We start from the raw sequence: 18954 nt of genomic DNA on the forward strand, positions 1-18954 counted from the left end.
GTCAAATTTTATCATGAACCACAGCCAGAAATACATAAGACACGGCTATAATATATGCGCTCAAGATGCGTGCTTTTGTCCAAATCCCCCCCACACCCCCAAATAAAAAGACTACAATTTATGTGAATCACACAATTTTTTTTTTCATGAGCCACAGTCAAAATATATGCTAGAGATGTGCTTTTCACAGTACCGGCACCCCCGGAGCAGTTGGTGATTTTTGGTCACCAAAAGCCAACAACACACTTGGAGACTCATTTGGCAAGGATGAAGAATGGCCTGGAGTGCTCATTTAAATATTCATGAGCCCATTTGCATGGCAGAATCGGAGATTGCTAGGAAGCTCAGAAAAGGTCACGGTAAGCCATTTCCATAATCCGCCGCTAAAATACATGCACGCTAAACCGTCTGGAACCGGTTTAGCGACTGTGTTAAAGGCAACCTTAAGTTTTGAGAATCTTCCCCTTAGTCTAAGGTGCCTACCAGAAAGTGGGCATGGTTGTGAGCAGTGTGTTGGCATGCTTTGTGTGTAGGCGCTTAAATTGGACTTAGGTGCTGGTATTTAGGCCAAGAAAACCCTGGATAAACAGGGGACGCTTAAGGTTTTGACACCTACCGGTGACTATGTCCAATTTAGTTGCCGCTAGGCGTAATTCTGTGGAGAGTGACTAACTTAATCTTGACATGCGCTATGCGACGCGTTCCTCGGCACCTATTTTTTTTAGGCGCCATTTATAGAATCAGGATCAATGTGCCTAAAAACCTCGCCATCCTTACATTAGGCACGTTTATAGGAGCCAAAGCTAATTTTAGGTGCAACCCTTTGCACAATGGAAATGTGGTGCAAAGCCTCGTGTCTAAATTTAGGTGCCAATGCCCCTTATTCTATAATTATGCGCATAACTTTGAGGAACGCCTCTGATCTGCCCACGACCCCTCCCATTCCTGCGTCCCCTTTTTGGCACCGCGTGTAAATTTTAGGCATGAATCCTGCACCTAAATTTATGAACATTCATTTATATTAAATCCAATTAATGCCAATAATTGCATGTTAAGAAACCAGCTATCAGTGCTAATTGGTTCATTATTCAATTAAGTTGCATGCACAAATTAGGCACGTACCCATATTTGCGTGCACAACTCAAAGTGCCATTTATAGAATTTGGGTGATACCATATATGCTATAACTGTACTATGGCTGACATTATAAGCCGTTCTTCTGGCCCTCTATTTTGCTCTTAAAGCCTCTCATTGAGCGTTTATTCACATTCATTATTTATCATTACAGAGACTGAATGATGTATGGGGCAGGACTTATTAAGGTTTTTTTAAACCTGGTGCAGGTCACCTATGAGCTTTCTCCTCTGGGCCATAAAAAGTTATTAATGTATTAAACTTAGGCCCGTACTGAAGTGGCTCATGTTTATTCATTCTTATTTATTTATAGCCAGTTGATGTTCTTTGAGAGCTCAATACAGGGCACTGCCAATGCCTTTTTGTTTTGTTATATTATAATTTTGGCAGGGTTTTGGTTTTTTTTTTTTTTTTTAAAGAGTTTTTGGTTGACATTATAAGTGCCAGAACTATATGAGAAAGATCGTGCAAGATGTGTTAAATAAAAACCCTTTCGTCCTCGCTCCCAAAAAACCCAAAAAGTTTAACTCAAACTGCTGGAAGGTATTTATTATTGAAGATGTACACACTGTTTTTAAATAAAGCTACCAGTCTTTTCTTAAAGGTAGAACCATGAAAAACTCTCTTCATCTAAAGCAGGTCCCTAACATTTTACGGTTGGTGGCTAAAATCCTTCCACTCATCCTGGAACCATGACAAAGCAACCTGTTGCTGGCAATAACCTGCTCTACCTGAAGCCGGGCACAGTGACTTACTGTGTGTCCTTGAAATGTTTTGACTGGGCGATCACAGCCGAGCCTGCACACGTGGATGCACATGTCAGTGCTACAGGAAGCAAACGTGGTATTGTTCTGCCAGTCTACATCCAGAGCAGGAGCTGTGAGGTAAGAATGGCAAGAAAAGGTCACATGAATTGTTATACAGCCGTCAACATACTATAATCCACCCTTTCGGGACCACAAAAAATGGATCACATTTGCCTGAGCTCACACTTGTTGTATGCTGCCATTATGGCCGACTGTATGTTAAAAGCAGAAATTTCAGAGACTCAGAGAGTTGCGACAGCAACTCAGAAGATATTCTACTCTGCTTTCTACATAAAGACAAGGCTGTTCACCCACCAACAGTAAAGGACTTTCATATAAGGTGTAAGGCACTACTACTACTAATTATTCCCATAGTGCTACTGGACATATGCAGCACTGTACAGAGTCACAAAAAAAGAAGACAGTCCCTGATCGAAAGAGCTTACAATCTGAACAGCCAAGACAGACAAACTGGATGTCATGGATACAGTTAAAGGGAACGGTTAATCAGCTGGCTAGATTGGAGGACAGAGGGAGTACAGGACAATCAAGCCATTTTGACATCACTGATGAGGTTGGCTCTTATTGGTGGAATGAGACATTATGACATCACAGTCTTAGCTCTGCTTCCCAAAGACTGAAACTCTTCACACTACTACTACTATGAATTATTTCTATAGTGCTACTGGACATACGCAGCGCTGTACAGAGTCACAAAAAAGAAGATAGTCCCTGCTCCAAAGAGCTTACAATCTACACGGTCAAGAAAGACAAACAGGATGTCATGGATACAGTAAAGGGGAACGGTTAATCAGTAAAGTGGGTTGCCAACCTGTTACCTTACACTCAGGCCTATTCTGCATGCATGAAAACCTCAAATTTCACATTTTACTTAGTCTTTGGAGTTTACACTTTCATTATTGTCTTCTACAGTGTTAGAGAACCCCATACCCAACCGGTGTAAGAAAATATGTTTCATTAGTCTCTGGATCCATTCTTTTGGTCACATGCCCAAGAATACCTTTTTTTTTTTTAGATGTCTTCCAGAAAAAGAGGGGTATATATAGCTAGTGTAGGAACTGTGAACGCAAGTGTTTTAAAGCAGCTAAATTATGCCAATTAATATATCTCATGGGGGAAATCCTGAAAACCAGGCATTTGCAGCATCTGCGGCCAGAGGTTTACTATTTTTGACCTAGAAAGACCAAGGGCTCCTTTTACAAAGGCGTGCTAGTGTTTTTAGTACGTGCTTAATGGGCGCTAAAATGCCCCATGCTCTATCCACTACCGCCTCCTCTTGAGCAGGTGGTAGTTTTTCAGGTAGCGTGCGCTAATCCGGTGCGTGCGCTAAAAACACTAGCGCACCTTTGTAAAAGGGGCCCAAGTACCCCCCCAAGGACACTAAAGAAATGTTGACTCAAGTCCTGTTTTTCTTGCAGGTTGCAGTCTTATTTTATCACAGCAAGGAAAAACTTAAAGCAATGGAATACTTTGAGATAAGTTAAACAAAAATAAAACCAAAAGATCAAGTAGTCAAGCTCAATCTGTCTCCATGAGCTCTAAACTTTGAAGGGGATCAACCCAAACGCACTTCCAACCACAACAACCTACAGATAACCCATGAGGTGAGATCGTACTTTTCTTCCACTTGCACACATACCCCCAAATTCTATATATGGTGCCCACATTTGGGTCCGCTGCTGAGATATGCAAACAAATTAATCGGTTAACAAGCTCTTAACCATCAATAATCGGGTGCCAAAAAACCCCAATTATTGAGGTTAATTGGCACTCTTTAAAATATGCATATGCATCTGATCGTGTGCTATTCTATAAGGCAGGGCAGCTAATGCCCATAGCACATATCTCAAAGAGGGTGTGGCCATTGGACGGGCATGAGCATGTTAGGAACATTCTGAAAACTTATGCTCACACTTACAAAATACTAAGTAAGCATGTCATGTTTCAGCAGGCATAAGTGTGGCGCCAAAAGTTAGGTGCAGTAATCAGAGCTATGTGCTTTACTAGAAAGGACACACGTCTTACAGACTAGCACCAATTTTTTTCAGTGCCCGTTTTATAGAATTTCCTCCACTTTTTAAGGGGTATTTTTATAAGGAACTGCCCCAGAAAGGTGTGTAAATAGCCCTATTCTAGTCAAGTGGCAACCTATGTACATACAAAACCTAAATAAAATATTCTGTACAAGACTGAGAAACCTTTAAAAACTGAACTCTTAGTTTCAGCAGGGGGAGGTCTTGTCTTCTCTAACACATGCATTTGTGCGTTAGGATGGCAACATCTCTCAAGGGGAACTTTGTTCTTCTGTCTCAGAGAAAATGCCCCCAATCTGTTTTGGGTTTTTTTTGTTCGTCTTTTTCGTTGTTTGTTTTGCCCTGTGCTATATGATTAGTGTTCTTCTCTATTTTGTATAACTTTTCTTCCTATCAGTGTGTATGAGAGCATACGCTAACCCTGAATAAAAGAGAGAAAAGAGAAAAAGGAAATTGAGTCTGTGCACAGATATGGTATGAGTGAGTTTTTTGGTATTGGGTGCATACGAAGTAATTGTTTGGGCATTTTTTTTCCTTTGGAGGATACTTTAGGTCCAAACATGTGCAACTCAAAAGGGGTGTGTGTACTTCAAAAGTCTACACATCCATAGCTAACAGTGAACGAGAAGGAAAGAACAAATTAGTGTTCAGAAATGGACAGCTCTTCTTGAAAACTTCTTACTTTTTTATTTCTATTTACAGAACTTGATTGTTGTACATTTGTCCACATTTAATAGAAAAATGATAATTTGGTCTTTAGGTCGATAACAAGGAATGGTTTCCAAGTCAGTCAATTTAGATATACAGAAATATAGGATCAACAATAAAGGTTGTAGGTGACATCTTTTTGTGGGTTTATCATCATAATTTGTAATTTGATCTTAAAAAGGCATTATTTGGGATAAAATGTGCAGGGGGAGAGGTCACAATGAAATACAGTGGTGCCTCGCATAACGGACGCCTCGCACAGCGAACGCTGCGCACAACGAACTTTATGTCTTGATCCGTACAACGAACTTCGTTTCACACAACGAAGTCGCCCGAGCTGCATCCTTCCGCGCAGGCACTGCGCTTAACTGCCCTCTCTCCGCCTGGTTCCCTCTTGCCCCCCCCCCCCCGACTCCCCGACACGATCGGGGCAAAAAGGATCCCAAGCCCTCTTGCCCCGCCGATTCCCCAACTCCCCACACAATATCGGGCCAGGAGGGAGCCCAAGTCCTCCTGGCCACGGCGACCCCCTAACCCCACCCTGCACTACATTACGGGCAGGAGGGATCCCAGGCCCTCCTGCCCTCGACGCAAACCCCCCCCCCCCAACGACCGCCCCCCCCCCAAGAACCTCCGACCGCCCCCCCAGCCGACCCGCGACCCCCCTGGCCGACCCCCACGACACCCCCAACCCCCTTCCCCGTACCTTTCTGTAGTTGGCCGGACAGACGGGAGCCAAACCCGCCTGTCCGGCAGGCAGCCAACGATGGAATGAGGCCGGATTGGCCCATCCGTCCCAAAGCTCCGCCTACTGGTGGGGCCTAAGGCGCCTGGGCCAATCAGAATAGGCCCGGGAGCCTTAGGTCCCTCCTGGGGGCGGGGCCTGAGGCACATGGGCCCAACCCGACCATGTGCCTCAGGCCCTGTCCCCAGGAGGGACCTAAGGCTCCCGGGCCTATTCTGATTGGCCCAGGCGCCTTAGGCCCCACCAGTAGGCGGAGCTTTGGGACGGATGGGCCAATCCGGCCTCATTCCGTCGATGGCTGCCTGCCGGACAGGCGGGTTTGGCTCCCGTCTGTCCGGCCAACTACAGAAAGGTACGGGGAAGGGGGTTGGGGGTGTCGTGGGGGTCGGCCAGGGGGGTCGCGGGTCGGCTGGGGGGGCGATCGGAGGTTCTTGGGGGGGGCGGTCGTTGGGGGGAGGGGGGGTTTGCGTCGAGGGCAGGAGGGCCTGGGATCCCTCCTGCCCGTAATGTAGTGCAGGGTGGGGTTAGGGGGTCGCCGTGGCCAGGAGGACTTGGGCTCCCTCCTGGCCCGATATTGTCGGGGAGTTGGGGAATCGGCGGGGCAAGAGGGCTTGGGCTCCCTTTTGCCCCGATCGTGTCGGGGAGTCGGGGGGGCAAGAGGGCTTGAGCTCCCTTTTGCCCCGATAGTGTCGAGGAGTCGGGGGGGCAAGACGGCTTGAGCTTCCTCTTGCCCCGATCGTGTCGGGGAGTCGGGGGGGCAAGAGGGCTTGAGCTCCCTCTTGCCCCGATCGTGTCGGGGAGTCGGGGGGGGGGGCAAGAGGGCTTGAGCTCCCTCTTGCCCCGATCGTGTCGGGGAGTCGGGGGGGGGGGCAAGAGGGCTTGAGCTCCCTCTTGCCCCGATCGTGTCGGGGAGTCGGGGGGGCAAGAGGGCTTGAGCTCCCTCTTGCCCCGATCGTGTCGGGGAGTCGGGGGGGCAAGAGGGCTTGAGCTCCCTCTTGCCCCGATCGTGTCGGGAGTGCCAGGGACCACACGGAGTCACCCACCGTACCACCCGATTCGGGTAAGCGCAGGTATCGGTGGGTGGCTTATTTGCGGGGGGTGCCTTATTTTACATTTTTTTCTAAAAAGGGGGGGCTGTCTTATTTGATGGCCCTGCCTTATCATCGGGGAAACACGGTAGAAAAAAAAAAAAAAAATGAACAGTTAAGTCCCAGTTTTTGCCGCTGAGACTCTGCCCTCTCACTGTAAAATTAGACTCTACTTAGTCTGTCTTTAAATTTAAAAAATGTGTGTTGTTTTAAAAAACAATTATGTTTTTAGATGTATCTAAATAAAAATAATAACCAAAAATTTATCTTTTTTTATGTCATCTTAGCATATTTTATGCTACAGAACGAATTATTTTTTTTAACATGTATTGTTATGGGAAAACGCGTTTCACACAACGAACGTTTCACATAACAAACTTGCTCCTGGAACGGATTAAGTTCGTTGTGTGAGGCACCACTGTACATGCATAAGCAAAATCACATACATTACAACAGATTAAACATCAATAAAACATCATAATAATAATAATGTAAAGCCTCGTAAAATTACAAAGAGGCTACCAGCGCCTCATATCAAAAAACTTGAAGGAAAGGTTGAAGGAAAGGGAAGAAAATGTGGCTTCAGACTCTAGTACAGGTTTGTCCAAGTCTGGTCCTTGAGATCTACTGGTAGGCCAGGTTTTCAGGATATCCACAATGAATATGCATGAGAGAGATTTGCCTGCACTGCCTTCTTGGTATGCAAATCTCTCTCATGCATATTCATTGTGAATATCCCAGTGGCGAACCAAGGGGGGGGGAGCGGGCCGCCCTGGGTGCAGTCTTAGGGGGGGTGCACAGCCGGCAAGGTCCAGAAAATTCCTGGGCTGCAACGGCGACGGCACTCAGTGGCATCGGTGCCTTTCCCCCTGGCGACGGCATCAATGGCATGAGCGTCCCCCCCTCCACGACGACACTCAGCGGCATCGGCGCCCCCCACAACAGCACTCAAGTTCGGCCTCCTTCTCCCGGCATCAACAGAACTTCAGATCGACAACAGGTGCTCAGTCAAAAACTTCCCCTGACTCATCTTCCTGTTTCCACCCAGGCAGTTCAGTCAGAGGGAAGCTTTGAATGAGCACCTGTTGCTGATCTGAAATTCTGTTGATGCCGGGAGAAGGAGGCTGAACTTGAGTGCTGTCATGGGGAGGGGGGTTGCCGATGCCGCTGAGTGTTGTCGTGGAGAGGGGTGGACCTTGCCGATCTTGTTGCCAAAATCAGAAAGGTGAGGAAGAGAGAAAGATGGGCCTGTGGTGGATGGAGAGATTGAGAGAAGGGGCAGATGATGGAAGTGGGGAGAGAAAAGAGGGCAAATGATGGAAGTGGGGGGAAAGAGAGAAGGATCAGATGATGGAAGTGGAGAGAAGGGGGAGAGAGAAGAGGGCAGATGATGGAAATGGGGGAAGAGAGAGAAGGGGCAGAGAATGGAAGTGGGGAGAAGGGGCAGGTGATGGAAGTGGGGAGAAGGGGCAGATGATGGAAGTGGGGAGAAGGGGCAGATAATGGAAGTGGGGAGAAGGGGCAGATGATGGAAGTGGGGAGAGAGAAGACGGCAGATGATGGAAGTGGGGAGAGAGAAGAGGGCAAATGATGGAAGTGGGGAGAAGGGAGAGCAAATGCTGAATGGAGGTGGAGAAAGAGAACACATACTGGATGGAAGGAGGGATAAAGAAAAAGGACATATGCTGGATGGGGGAAGAAGATAGAGTTAGTGAGATAGTGGAGGGGTGAAGGAAAAGGGGTGGCATGCAGTGGGTAGACATAGTGAAAAGAGGGAATTTGAGGACTGCATAGTAAGAACAAATTTAATTTAGATGGACACAGAAAATAAAGAAGGAAGACCAGAGAAGGAAAGGGGAGAGACACATAAGGGGGAAGGATACTGGATGGAATTGGATTGGAGGGAAAGAAAGGGAGCAGATGCTGATTGAAGAGGGGTGGATGGAGAGAGAAAGGGCAAACACTGGATGGTAGTGTGGCGGGTAGAGGGGGAGCCTATGCTGGATGGAAGTGCAGATGGGAGAGATAAGGGAGCAAATGCAGGAAGGAAATGGGAGGAGAGAAAGAGGGGAGCATACGATGGAAGTTGGCAGAGAGAGAAGGTACTAGATGGAAGGGGTAGAGAAAGAGGGCACATGATGGAAGGAGGGGATAAATAAAAGGAGGGCACATGATGGGGGAAAAGGACTGAGTTAGGAAAATCCTGGAGGGGGTGAGGGAAAGAGGTGGCGAGCTGTAGGTAGACAGTAAAAAAGGAAATTGATGAGAGGGTCTGGCATCTCTCTCCTCTCCTTCCCTCTCCCACACCTCTCTTCTGCAATCCCTTTCTTCCCTCATTTTCCTTTTCAATTTATTTTCTGCATCCATCTAACATAGAAACATAGAAATAGACGGCAGATAAGGTCCACGGCCCATCTAGTCTGCCCACCCCAATGACCCTCCCCTACCTTTCTCTGTGAATAGATCCCACGTGTCTATCCCATTTTAAGGCCAAATGGGATAGACACGTGGGATCTATTCACAGAGAAAGGTAGGGGAGGGTCATTGGGGTGGGCAGACTAGATGGGCCGTGGCCCTTATCTGCCGTCTATTTCTATGTTTCTATGTTAGATGGATGCAGAAAATAAATTGAAAAGGAAAACGAGGAAAGAAAGGGATTGCATAAGAGAGGTGTGGGAGAGGGAAGGAGAGGAGAGAGTTGCCAGACCAACGGGGGTGAAAGGAGAGATGGAAGGGGGAGGCATACAGTTTCTGGAAGGGGCATAGAAGGAGAAAAGATGCCATATAGGGGGCAGAGAGATGGCAGACAGTGGATGGAAGGAAGAGAGTAACAAGAAGATGAGGAAAGCAGAAACCAGAGAAGACAAAGGTATAAAAAAATTTTCTATTTATTTATTGCTTTAGGAGACATGTGTCACTGTTTCTGTGGTGTTGCATTGTATGCAGAGTCCAGCTTCTTGCTGGTTCAATTTAACCTTTGTCTATGTATTTCTATTTTATCCCCCCTTTTATAAAACTGTGGAGCTTTTTTTAGCGCCAGCCGTGGTGGTAGCAGCTCTAATGCTCAGAATTATATGAGAATCAGAGCTGTTACCACCATGGCTAAAATCCACACCACAATTTTGTAAAAGGGGGAGGGGTTAGTTTGTGATGACATATTCCATACTAGGCAAAGGTGTTTTCTGTGTTCTATGTATTCGAAAGACATGGCTTTCTGTTAGGATTGACGGTGTAGGATTGATCTGTACTAGTCTGGCTTGTTTAGTTTTACAGTGGGTGTATTGATGTTGTACTGCTCACTGCATATGTAAGATGCTGCCTTTTCCTAGGTACTCATGTGTGATGTGTGGCTTGTTACTAAAAATCATGTTTTTCGTACAGATGGGGGGGGGGGTTGCCGAAAAATGATGAGCCCCGGGTGTCACATATGCTAGGTACGCCACTGGAATATCCTGAAAACTTGGCCTGCCAGTAGATCTCGAGGACTGGACTTGGGCAGTCCTGTTCTAGTAGATAGGCTGGTGTGCAAACAACAGACATCATTTGCAACTTGTTGATCTTTACTTCTGTCTGTCTATAGCTGGAGATCTCTATAATTCAGATCTTTGATGAGTGCTTCATTCAAAATGTGCTATTCACAAAACATGTATTTTTTATCAGTTATAATTACCTGAGTGGAAAGGAAACTGCTGCTTGGCTTCTCCAGTATGAGCATCCCAGATTATTGTTGTCTAAGAATGGAAATAATTAAAGAAAAGTAACTTAATGTTGCAGTCTGACTGCAGCAAAACATAGGTGCCTGCTTCGGTGCTAGAGAATGACACAGGGACAAATTTTCCCGTCCCCGCAGGTTTTGTCGCTGTCTCTGCCCCCATTCCTTTAAGCTCTGCCTTAACCGCACAAACCTCAAACGCTTATGATTTTAAAGTGTTTGAGGCTTATGCAGATGAGGACAGAGCTTGCCGGGACGGGGCGGGGAAATGAGATTCCGTGGGGATGGGGAAAAATTTGTCCCTGTGTCATTCTCTACTCTGTGCCATGATAAAGAAAGCTCCCGTAGTCTCTCATAGAAATCTATACCTGTTCAGAAGGTACAGATGTGTGCGTGTACTCTCTGTGTGTACACATAAAGGGCAATTTTATAAAAGGTACCTAAAGTGAGGCACCTAGATAGGCGTGCCTGGTCGATCCAAGTTCTTAACTTATTTAATAGGCTTAATCGGCACCAATAACAAGCTTAATTGGCGTCTAGATTGGCGTGCCTGGTCGATCCAAGTTCTTAACTTATTTAATAGGCTTAATCGGCACCAATAACAAGCTTAATTGGCGCCTAGATTGGCGTGCCTGGTCGATCCAAGTTCTTAACTTATTTAATAGGCTTAATCGGCACCAATAACAAGCTTAATTGGCGCCTAGATTGGCGTGCCTGGTCGATCTAAGTTCTTAACTTATTTAATAGGCTTAATCGGCACCAATAACAAGCTTAATTGGCGCCTAGATTGGCGTGCCTGGTCAATCCAAGTTCTTAACTTATTTAATAGGCTTAATCGGCACCAATAACAAGCTTAATTGGCGCCTAGATTGGCGTGCCTGGTCGATCCAAGTTCTTAACTTATTTAATAGGCTTAATCGGCACCAATAACAAGCTTAATTGGCGCCTAGATTGGCGTGCCTGGTCGATCCAAGTTCTTAACTTATTTAATAGGCTTAACGGCACCAATAACAAGCTTAATTGGCCTAATTGGTAATAATTGGCTTAAGTTAAAATTAATTGCTTTCTAATTGCCTAACTCGGTAGGCATCTACCACTTTCAGCTAGGCGCCTAGTCTAAGGTGCCTACCAGAAAGTAGATGGTGAATTGTGGGCATAGTTTGTGTGTAGGCGCCGGTATTTTGGCCAAGAAAACCCTGACATAAAGAGGGGGCACCTAAGGTTTTGGCACCTAAGTCCAATTTAGGCGCTGCAAGGCACAATTCTATAAACGGTGCCTAACTCAAGATTGACCGGCCTATGTGCCACATTCCTCAACGCCTGCCTATGTTTTAGGCACTGTTTATAGAATTGGGGCCCAAGAGCATGGGTATGCTACAGATTAATAGCATTTATGTACATCAGACGCACCAGTAACTGGCAGTCACGTGAGTAAATGCTAGTTACTATTTTATAATATAGCTAAAATACTATCAGTTCCATATAGAGCATGATGTGCTTAGGTGTGCAAACTTACATAGTAACATAGTAAATGACGGCAGATAAACCTGCATGGTCCATCCAGTTTGCCCAACCATACTTGCTCCATAAATTAATTTAATTGAAATGGTTCTTTTTCTTAGATATTTCTGGCCAAAAACATCCAGAGCCCTGCCCGTTAGTGTGCTTAGGTTCTATCTACTGGAGTCTCCATCAAAGCCCATCTTACTCCAGCCCATCTTAACCAAGCCAGCCACTGACGCCCTCCCCAGCCCGTCATCAACTGAATGGCCCTATATGGGACACAGACCATGCAAGCCTTAGTTCCTTCAATGTATACCCATCATTTTCTGATTAAGAGATCCTCTGTGTTCATCCCACACTTGTTTACACCAGCCATTGACCCCTCAAATGGATGAAGATGGCTATGATGATTTGTTTTTGATGTTTGCACTTTTTTAAACATTTGTTAAGGACTTTCATTTATAGGGTATCCAGAGGAGGGATGAGTTCTCCCACAAAGAGAAGACTAAGCTACAAAGAAAGAGACTTAACAAGTGCCCGATTTCTGGCAAGGACTGTCCATAGCTGAGTACTGCAGCCTAACGTGGATTAATACAACGCACCAGGACTTTTCTTCATTGGCTACCGCAAAAGGACTGACTGCCCGATTTACTATTGCCACCAGGATCATCGGCCTAAAACGGACTTTGAAGTTTTAGTTTGATTTGTTTTGTTTTCTTTGCGTTAGTATTCGGTAACTTAGGTGAACCCTGAAGCCATTAAAGAATTGACGCTAAGGGTTCCTTTTACTAAGCTGCGCTAGCGTTTTTAGTGCGCGCTGCAGATTAGCACGTGCTGCCCCCCCCGCGCTGCGCATAAAAACTAACGCCAGCTCAACGGTGGCGTTAGCGTCTAGCATGCGCGGCAATGCAGCGCACACTAAAACCGCTAGCACAGCTTAGTAAAAGGAGCCCTTAGTGTGCCCCCCATTGTTGCACTTATATCTTGGCACCAAGTTCTAGTGCAGTGGTCTCAAACACGTGGCCCGGGGGCCACATGCGGCCCGCCAGGTACTATTTTGAGGCCCTCGGTATGTTTATCATAATCACAAAAGTAAAATTTAACAGTTTCTTGATCATATGTCTCTTTAGCTATAAATTACAATATTATTATTAAGACTTAGCCAAAAGGAAAGATTTATAAACCAAAAAGAGTTTTACCTCATGCAAAATTGTCATTTCTTTAATAAGACATTAAATATTTTTTTTTCTGCGGCCCTCCAAGTACCTACAAATCCAAAATATGGCCCCGCAAAGGGTTTAAGTTTGAGACCACTGTTCTAGTGCCTCAGTTATTTTATAACATGAGGGTATATTGCAGCTTTACCTCAACTCCACCCACACACCTCCAGGAATGCCTATGCACAGATCGAGTAAAAGGAGGCTCAGCCATTTGGTGCACCTACTTTTTATTGATATATAGCCCCCCCCCCCACACACAAAATTTTAGAAGATCCCTTTCACGTGGAATTTTTATAAAATTACCCTTTAGTTGTGCTGTGTTCTGTTATTTCTATTTTCAGGCAAACATGAGCCATTCCCATTCCTGTGGTCGCTGAAAAAAAAATATATATATACGGGTTCCAAAATCATAACCTTCTGTGGTCTTTACAAAATGTTCATTTCCAGTAGGCGGAGAAATGCAAACATTGCAGCTGGACTTCCAGGAAGGCTGCCAATTAGCTGTATGTAAATTTTCGATTTATTTGTTGATGCTGAATCACATAGTGAGAACAGATTTGTCTAGCAAGATCCAAGACCTCATGACCTCGGTAATCAAATTCACAGTAGCAATATCACTTCCAGGACCTGAAATAGTACAGTTTAATCTTCTAGAGAATTTCTACTGTCTAGAGAATTTCTACTTCCCCAATACTTACTTTATCAACACCGGCGCTCAGAATGTAATTCCCCTTCTTGTTCCATTTCAGAGCAAAGATGGGCCCCTTATGCTGACCTAAGGTGCTTGCAAGATTCCCTGTAACATGAAAATATGTATTGTAAATCACAAAATAAATCTTTATTTTCTGCTGCTCTTTTTATTCTACCCAGAGAAAAATGATCTATTTACCCACCTAATTAGGGTGGGCAGGTGGATAACTAACAGAGCTACTTGGATTATTTAAAAAAATAAAAATAAAAAAAAATCATCATCATCATTCAAAAACAGTCACACTTCTTCATCTTCAATGTCCCCACCCCAACTTGAAGGAGCTTTTCCATCTGATTACATAATATCCCTATTTAACATAAGTTACACTGTACCTCATGAAACAGCAAACACTAGCCACAGTTCTTACAGCTCAGAAATGAAACAAAGCCAAATAGGAAATGGAACTTCTTAATAATTTAGATTTATTCTAATTGCCTGATAAATTATTAAAAAATAAAATCCTGCTGGCAGTGCGATTGCTATAAAGGGATATTATTAGGTATAAATAGACAATTTTCTTAAAATTATTTTCTTGTAAAATACTGTATACTTTGCTCTTTAAAAAAAAAAAAAAAAAAAAATTATAAATATTTTCCCTTCCCACAGATGGCATATTAGGATGTCCAGTTTAGGGAGGCCAGGGGTGGACTCGGAGAGGGAAGCAAACATCTCTTCTCCCCGCCCCTTCCCCAGCTTCCCCCTCTCATCTTTGTTGGTAGTGAGGATGGCCAAGCCCTGCCAGCCGAAGAGATTTGCTGGCTGAGCCCCCGCCCATGCTGCCTCAGCTGCAAAGTTATCAATGGGATACTTCAGCTGCAGATGCCAGTACTTCCGTGCATTAAATACATTCCGTAAATAAATATCCGGGAAACACCGGGTGATCAGCTAGTCTGCTATATATGTAGGTATTTCTCCATAATATAAAGACTTTATAAATAAAAAACTCAAACTTTAAAAATATAAACTACCTTCAACTGGGAACCAATGTAATCTTAAGTTCCAAATTTTTATTAGAATTTGAATAAACAATAGCAAATCCAATAAGAGAAAATATATACTCCAGATTAGAGAATATATAGATAACAAAGGGATTTTTCCCCCTTTTTTTCTATATAGCTTCAGAAGGACGCCTCAGCCCCACCACTCCACCGCTAGATATCTCAAAATCGCAGGAAGAATTACATGGTGCCTCATCATTGGCTGCATGGGGAGGCTTGGGAAAGGGGGTACCTCTAGACACCAGGGGGTCGGGCTGGGAAGGAGGATGATAGTAGACACCAGAATATTTTTCTAATGTTGGGGGGAGAGAGGGAATCAGTCATGTTAAGGAATGGGGGTACACCAGACAGCAAATAAGGTTGTTGGGAGTTTTTTTAAGTTTGGTTATGGGGAGGGAGGGAGGCAGAGGAGCTACTAGACATTGGGGAATATATATTTTTAAAAATATCAAGCAGGGGGGTGGAAGTCAAGGTTTGGTGGGTGCCAGCCATGCAGTCATCGGTTTGGCGAGGGGGGGAGGATTGCTGCAGGAATATAACTTCTCTCTCTCCTCCCTCAGCTACCTAGGTATTCTGTAGGTGAACTCACTAGCTGGGACTTTGGGGGATGCAGGGGGCTTCAACTGATGCCAACTTTAATGGAGGCTCAACGTTCTTCTTACCTGACTTAATTTTATTGCATTTGGAGGGTAATGTGCAAGGTGAAGGGGATTGATTTAATTCACCAAATGAAGAGAAACTTTATGATTCCTGCTAACTTATTTCCTTGCACCCAGTTGGTATGGTCCCAGATTATTTCCCCGACTAGTTTGGCGGGAGGACAGAAACAGTAAGGGCATGGAGTGACTGCATAAGTATCTAAGTTTGTGCGCTATTTGGGGGTTTGGTATTGAATCATCACTTGTTAACAATTGATTACCACAGACTTTACTGTTCGGATGATGGTATTTATTTATCTGATATTGGTTTGGATATTTTCTTAAATACTATCCAGGACTCGTCAGAATCCATGTGGGAGTCCTGGTGGCCCACAGCTGAGTTTTTTGGGGATTGGTGATAAGCTTAGGCTGTCACCGCTGTGGCGGAAAAGGGGTTCTTCCAGATGGCCATTAATATAGTTCTGGTTGAAAAAGTATTTATGGATGCGATATACTTATGAGGCCAGGCAAGAATTTGGCTTAATATTGAGTGTGAAGAGAGTTGCTGGATTGGGATAGGCAGCTAGGTTGCTACGACTAGCTGAGAGAGTATGGGGTTGGAAGAGGACGCTCTGGAAGAATGGGAATAGTAAAGTTTAATTTCAATTTGTTGCAATTGATATTTGGTTGGAAGTGTTTAATAAAGCTACGACCAAAATTGTTTTATCCACATTTAAATTGTTGGTAATGTTATTAGAGGTGTGGCTGCTTATTCCATACAAGGCAAGTGTGCATCTGTGTTTTGTGTGTATGAAAAGAACATGGTTTTCTGTTCACATTGACTGTGCAGGATCGATCTTTATTAATCTGGCTTGTTTAGTTTTACAATAAAAATTGATTCAGCCTTAAACTTAAAAAGTGAATCGAATAAAAAAAAATAATCGATTCAATAGGTCAAATTGAATATAATAAATTTTCTCTGAATTGGGTAGCTCTAGTGTGAGGAAGTGTATAGAAGGTTACCAGTTCCAATTAACAACAGAGCTACTTTAAAGGGCACGGTCCAGGAAAGACTGAGCAGGGAAGGTATGGTTCTCTCGTGAACAGCGTTCACAGGCTCAAATCCCAGACTACCACCTAATTTTCTTTTTATTCTGTATATTAATATTCTTTCTATTCTTTAATAACTTTCTTAAAAATTCTCCATTATTTTAAAAAGGTAAGTAGTCCGGTCTTCTCATTAATCCACCAGCTGACTGTGCAAGTGGTAAGATCACCTCAAAAAATGTTTTGACCAGAATCGGCAACCATGACGCGGCCTGCATTTCGTGGGGCCGTATCTTCTCCCGCTGCGTCAGGGAACTCAGGCAAAGGTCTGTTGTGCTGGCTGTGCTAATTAAGCATGCCGATTCTGTCTAAACAGTAGGAGTGTCTTTCAGGTAGGCAGTTTTATCTTGGACTTTGAAAACACTACATAACCAATAAGTGTAACTTTCTAATTGCTCATGCCTAAAAAGTATAGAAAATGTCTTGTTATTTTCATAAAACTTTGCTTTTGCAATTTACCTATTTAAAACGTGAAAACACCAACGTCATCTTTCATTCTTATAACGTCATAAAAAGCAACATATGAATCATAATTAACATGTATTTATATTGAAGCTATACAAAGATTTGTGATTATATTGTAAGTCACTTTCACAAATCAGCCCCAGATGTCGTCTCCCATCATGTTCTCATTATATTGTCTTTGGTAGCGGTGTTCGAAGTCCAGTATATCCTGGTGGGCGTGCTTACCTTGCTCCCTTGAGTATTCTCAATAACAACCCCCTGACAAAGGAGTGTTTTCCAAAACGTGAACTGTGATGGGTCCTGTCTTTTAACAAATAAGAGCCACCATTTGGATAACAGTTTTTTATTAACTCCAATAAAGTTCTTGTGCCTTGTCCATCATCTCTGCAGGCCTTCCTTTTGTTTTTGTTGTACGATATTTCCTGCGGACTTGTTGGATTTTTTCTTTGTTTTGATTTTCCCTTGAGAATGATCCCATTTTCTCCTTGAATGTCTCAAGATGAGCATCAAGGACATGGACTTTGAGAGAGATGTTACAGACCATTTTATTGTAATTTTTCACCAGATTTTCAACCAACTCCACGTAATTTTCAGTCTTGTGATTGCCTAGAAAGACCCAAACCACTGTGACAAAGCTGTTCCAAACCGCTTTCTCCTTCTTAATTAATTTATTGGGAAATTCCTTACACTCCTCAATCTTCTTTATCTGTGATCCAAAAAAGACACCAGCTTTGACCTTTGCCTCAGACTGATTAGCAAAGATGTCTTGAAAGTACTTGAAGACTACTGATTCCTTTTCTAAAGTTCTGATAAATTGTTTTATTAGGCCCAATTTGATGTGCAGTAGTGGCACCTTCTGGGGGGGGGGTCTCCCAGTGGTTCCCATTTGATGTTGTTTCTTCCCACAGAGAACTCGGCTCTCTGTGGCCAGTTCTGCCTTTGTGTCCCTGCTGTCCCAAATGCAGAAATAAGGAAAATTGGTAAAACCGCCTTGAAGACCCATTAGGAATGCTACCATTTTGAAGTCTCTGATGGCCTCCCAGCCTAACTCATCATACTAATAAGGTCTTGATGCTGTTATAATCCTCTTTGAGGTGCCCTGAGTAAGCCAGTGGAAGAGACCGATACTTGTTCCCATTATGGAGCAGCACAACTTTAATGCTCCTGGATGAGCTGCCAATGAAGAGATGCCATTCTTTTGGGTTACAGGTGATTCTAACTGCCTTAGGCTGGCCACAAAGCCCATCTTGATGGGTGAAGAAGGTGGAACAAGCTTGGTGACATTTTCTCTGATCTGTGGCTTGCACAATTTCATCCAACAAGTTCCACTGTTTGAAGATAGACGTTAAAAGGGCCCCTAAGTTTACTCTGCTTGGAATCAATCTGGAATGTTCTGCAAAATGGTACATTTCAAAATATCAAGGTCATGGTCACAAAAGCAATGTTTGAGGGGAATGATAGCCATAATAACATAGTAACATAGTAGATGACGGCAGATAAAGACCCGAATGGACCATCCAGTCTGCCCAACCTGATTCAATTTAAATTTTTTTTTTATTTTTTTTATTTTTTTTCTTCTTAGCTATTTCTGGGCGAGAATCCAAAGCTTTACCCGGTACTATGCTTGGGTTCCAACTGCCGAAATCTCTGTTAAGACTTACTCCAGCCCATCTACACCCTCCCAGCCATTGAAGCCCTCCCCTGCCCATCCTCCACCAAACGGCCATACACAGACACTTTCTATACTTATCACCCAGGAACAAAAAATAAATAAAATTTTGTTACCTAGTGAAATAACTAATCCTTGAGCTTTAGACATAATCAGCCCTGCTTTTAGTTACTTGGGGAAACGAGTACACACCGAGACTGAATTCCCAAGAGGCTGTGACCCTTAATTTAATTATGCTGGAGAAAGGAACAGGTTTTACATTTCTGTTTGCACAAATAAAGTGTTTCTGTTTTACTTGAAACTGCCTGCGTGGCTTTGTTTGTTGAGGCGCTAGGCCTGGTTGCCACCCATGCTAC

The 18954-nt window shown here is 43.9% G+C and overlaps 1 protein-coding gene across 6 annotated transcripts in view; it reads right to left on the reverse strand.

Annotated features, from left to right (window-relative positions):
- The window catches only part of TBL1X (transducin beta like 1 X-linked), a 499699-nt gene that overhangs the window by 24779 nt on the left and 455966 nt on the right, over positions 1-18954 (reverse strand). For all 6 annotated transcript variants that reach the window (XM_033949446.1, XM_033949448.1, XM_033949447.1 and 3 more), the window contains 3 exons: positions 13669-13766; positions 10206-10266; positions 1890-2011 (listed from right to left, as the gene is read on the reverse strand). In XM_033949446.1, coding sequence (XP_033805337.1) covers positions 1890-2011; positions 10206-10266; positions 13669-13766 — 281 coding nt within the window. The remainder of the gene's footprint in view (positions 1-1889; positions 2012-10205; positions 10267-13668; positions 13767-18954) is intronic.

This window comes from Geotrypetes seraphini, chromosome 6 (assembly GCF_902459505.1).
Source record: "Geotrypetes seraphini chromosome 6, aGeoSer1.1, whole genome shotgun sequence".
Lineage (NCBI taxonomy): Eukaryota > Metazoa > Chordata > Amphibia > Gymnophiona > Dermophiidae > Geotrypetes > Geotrypetes seraphini.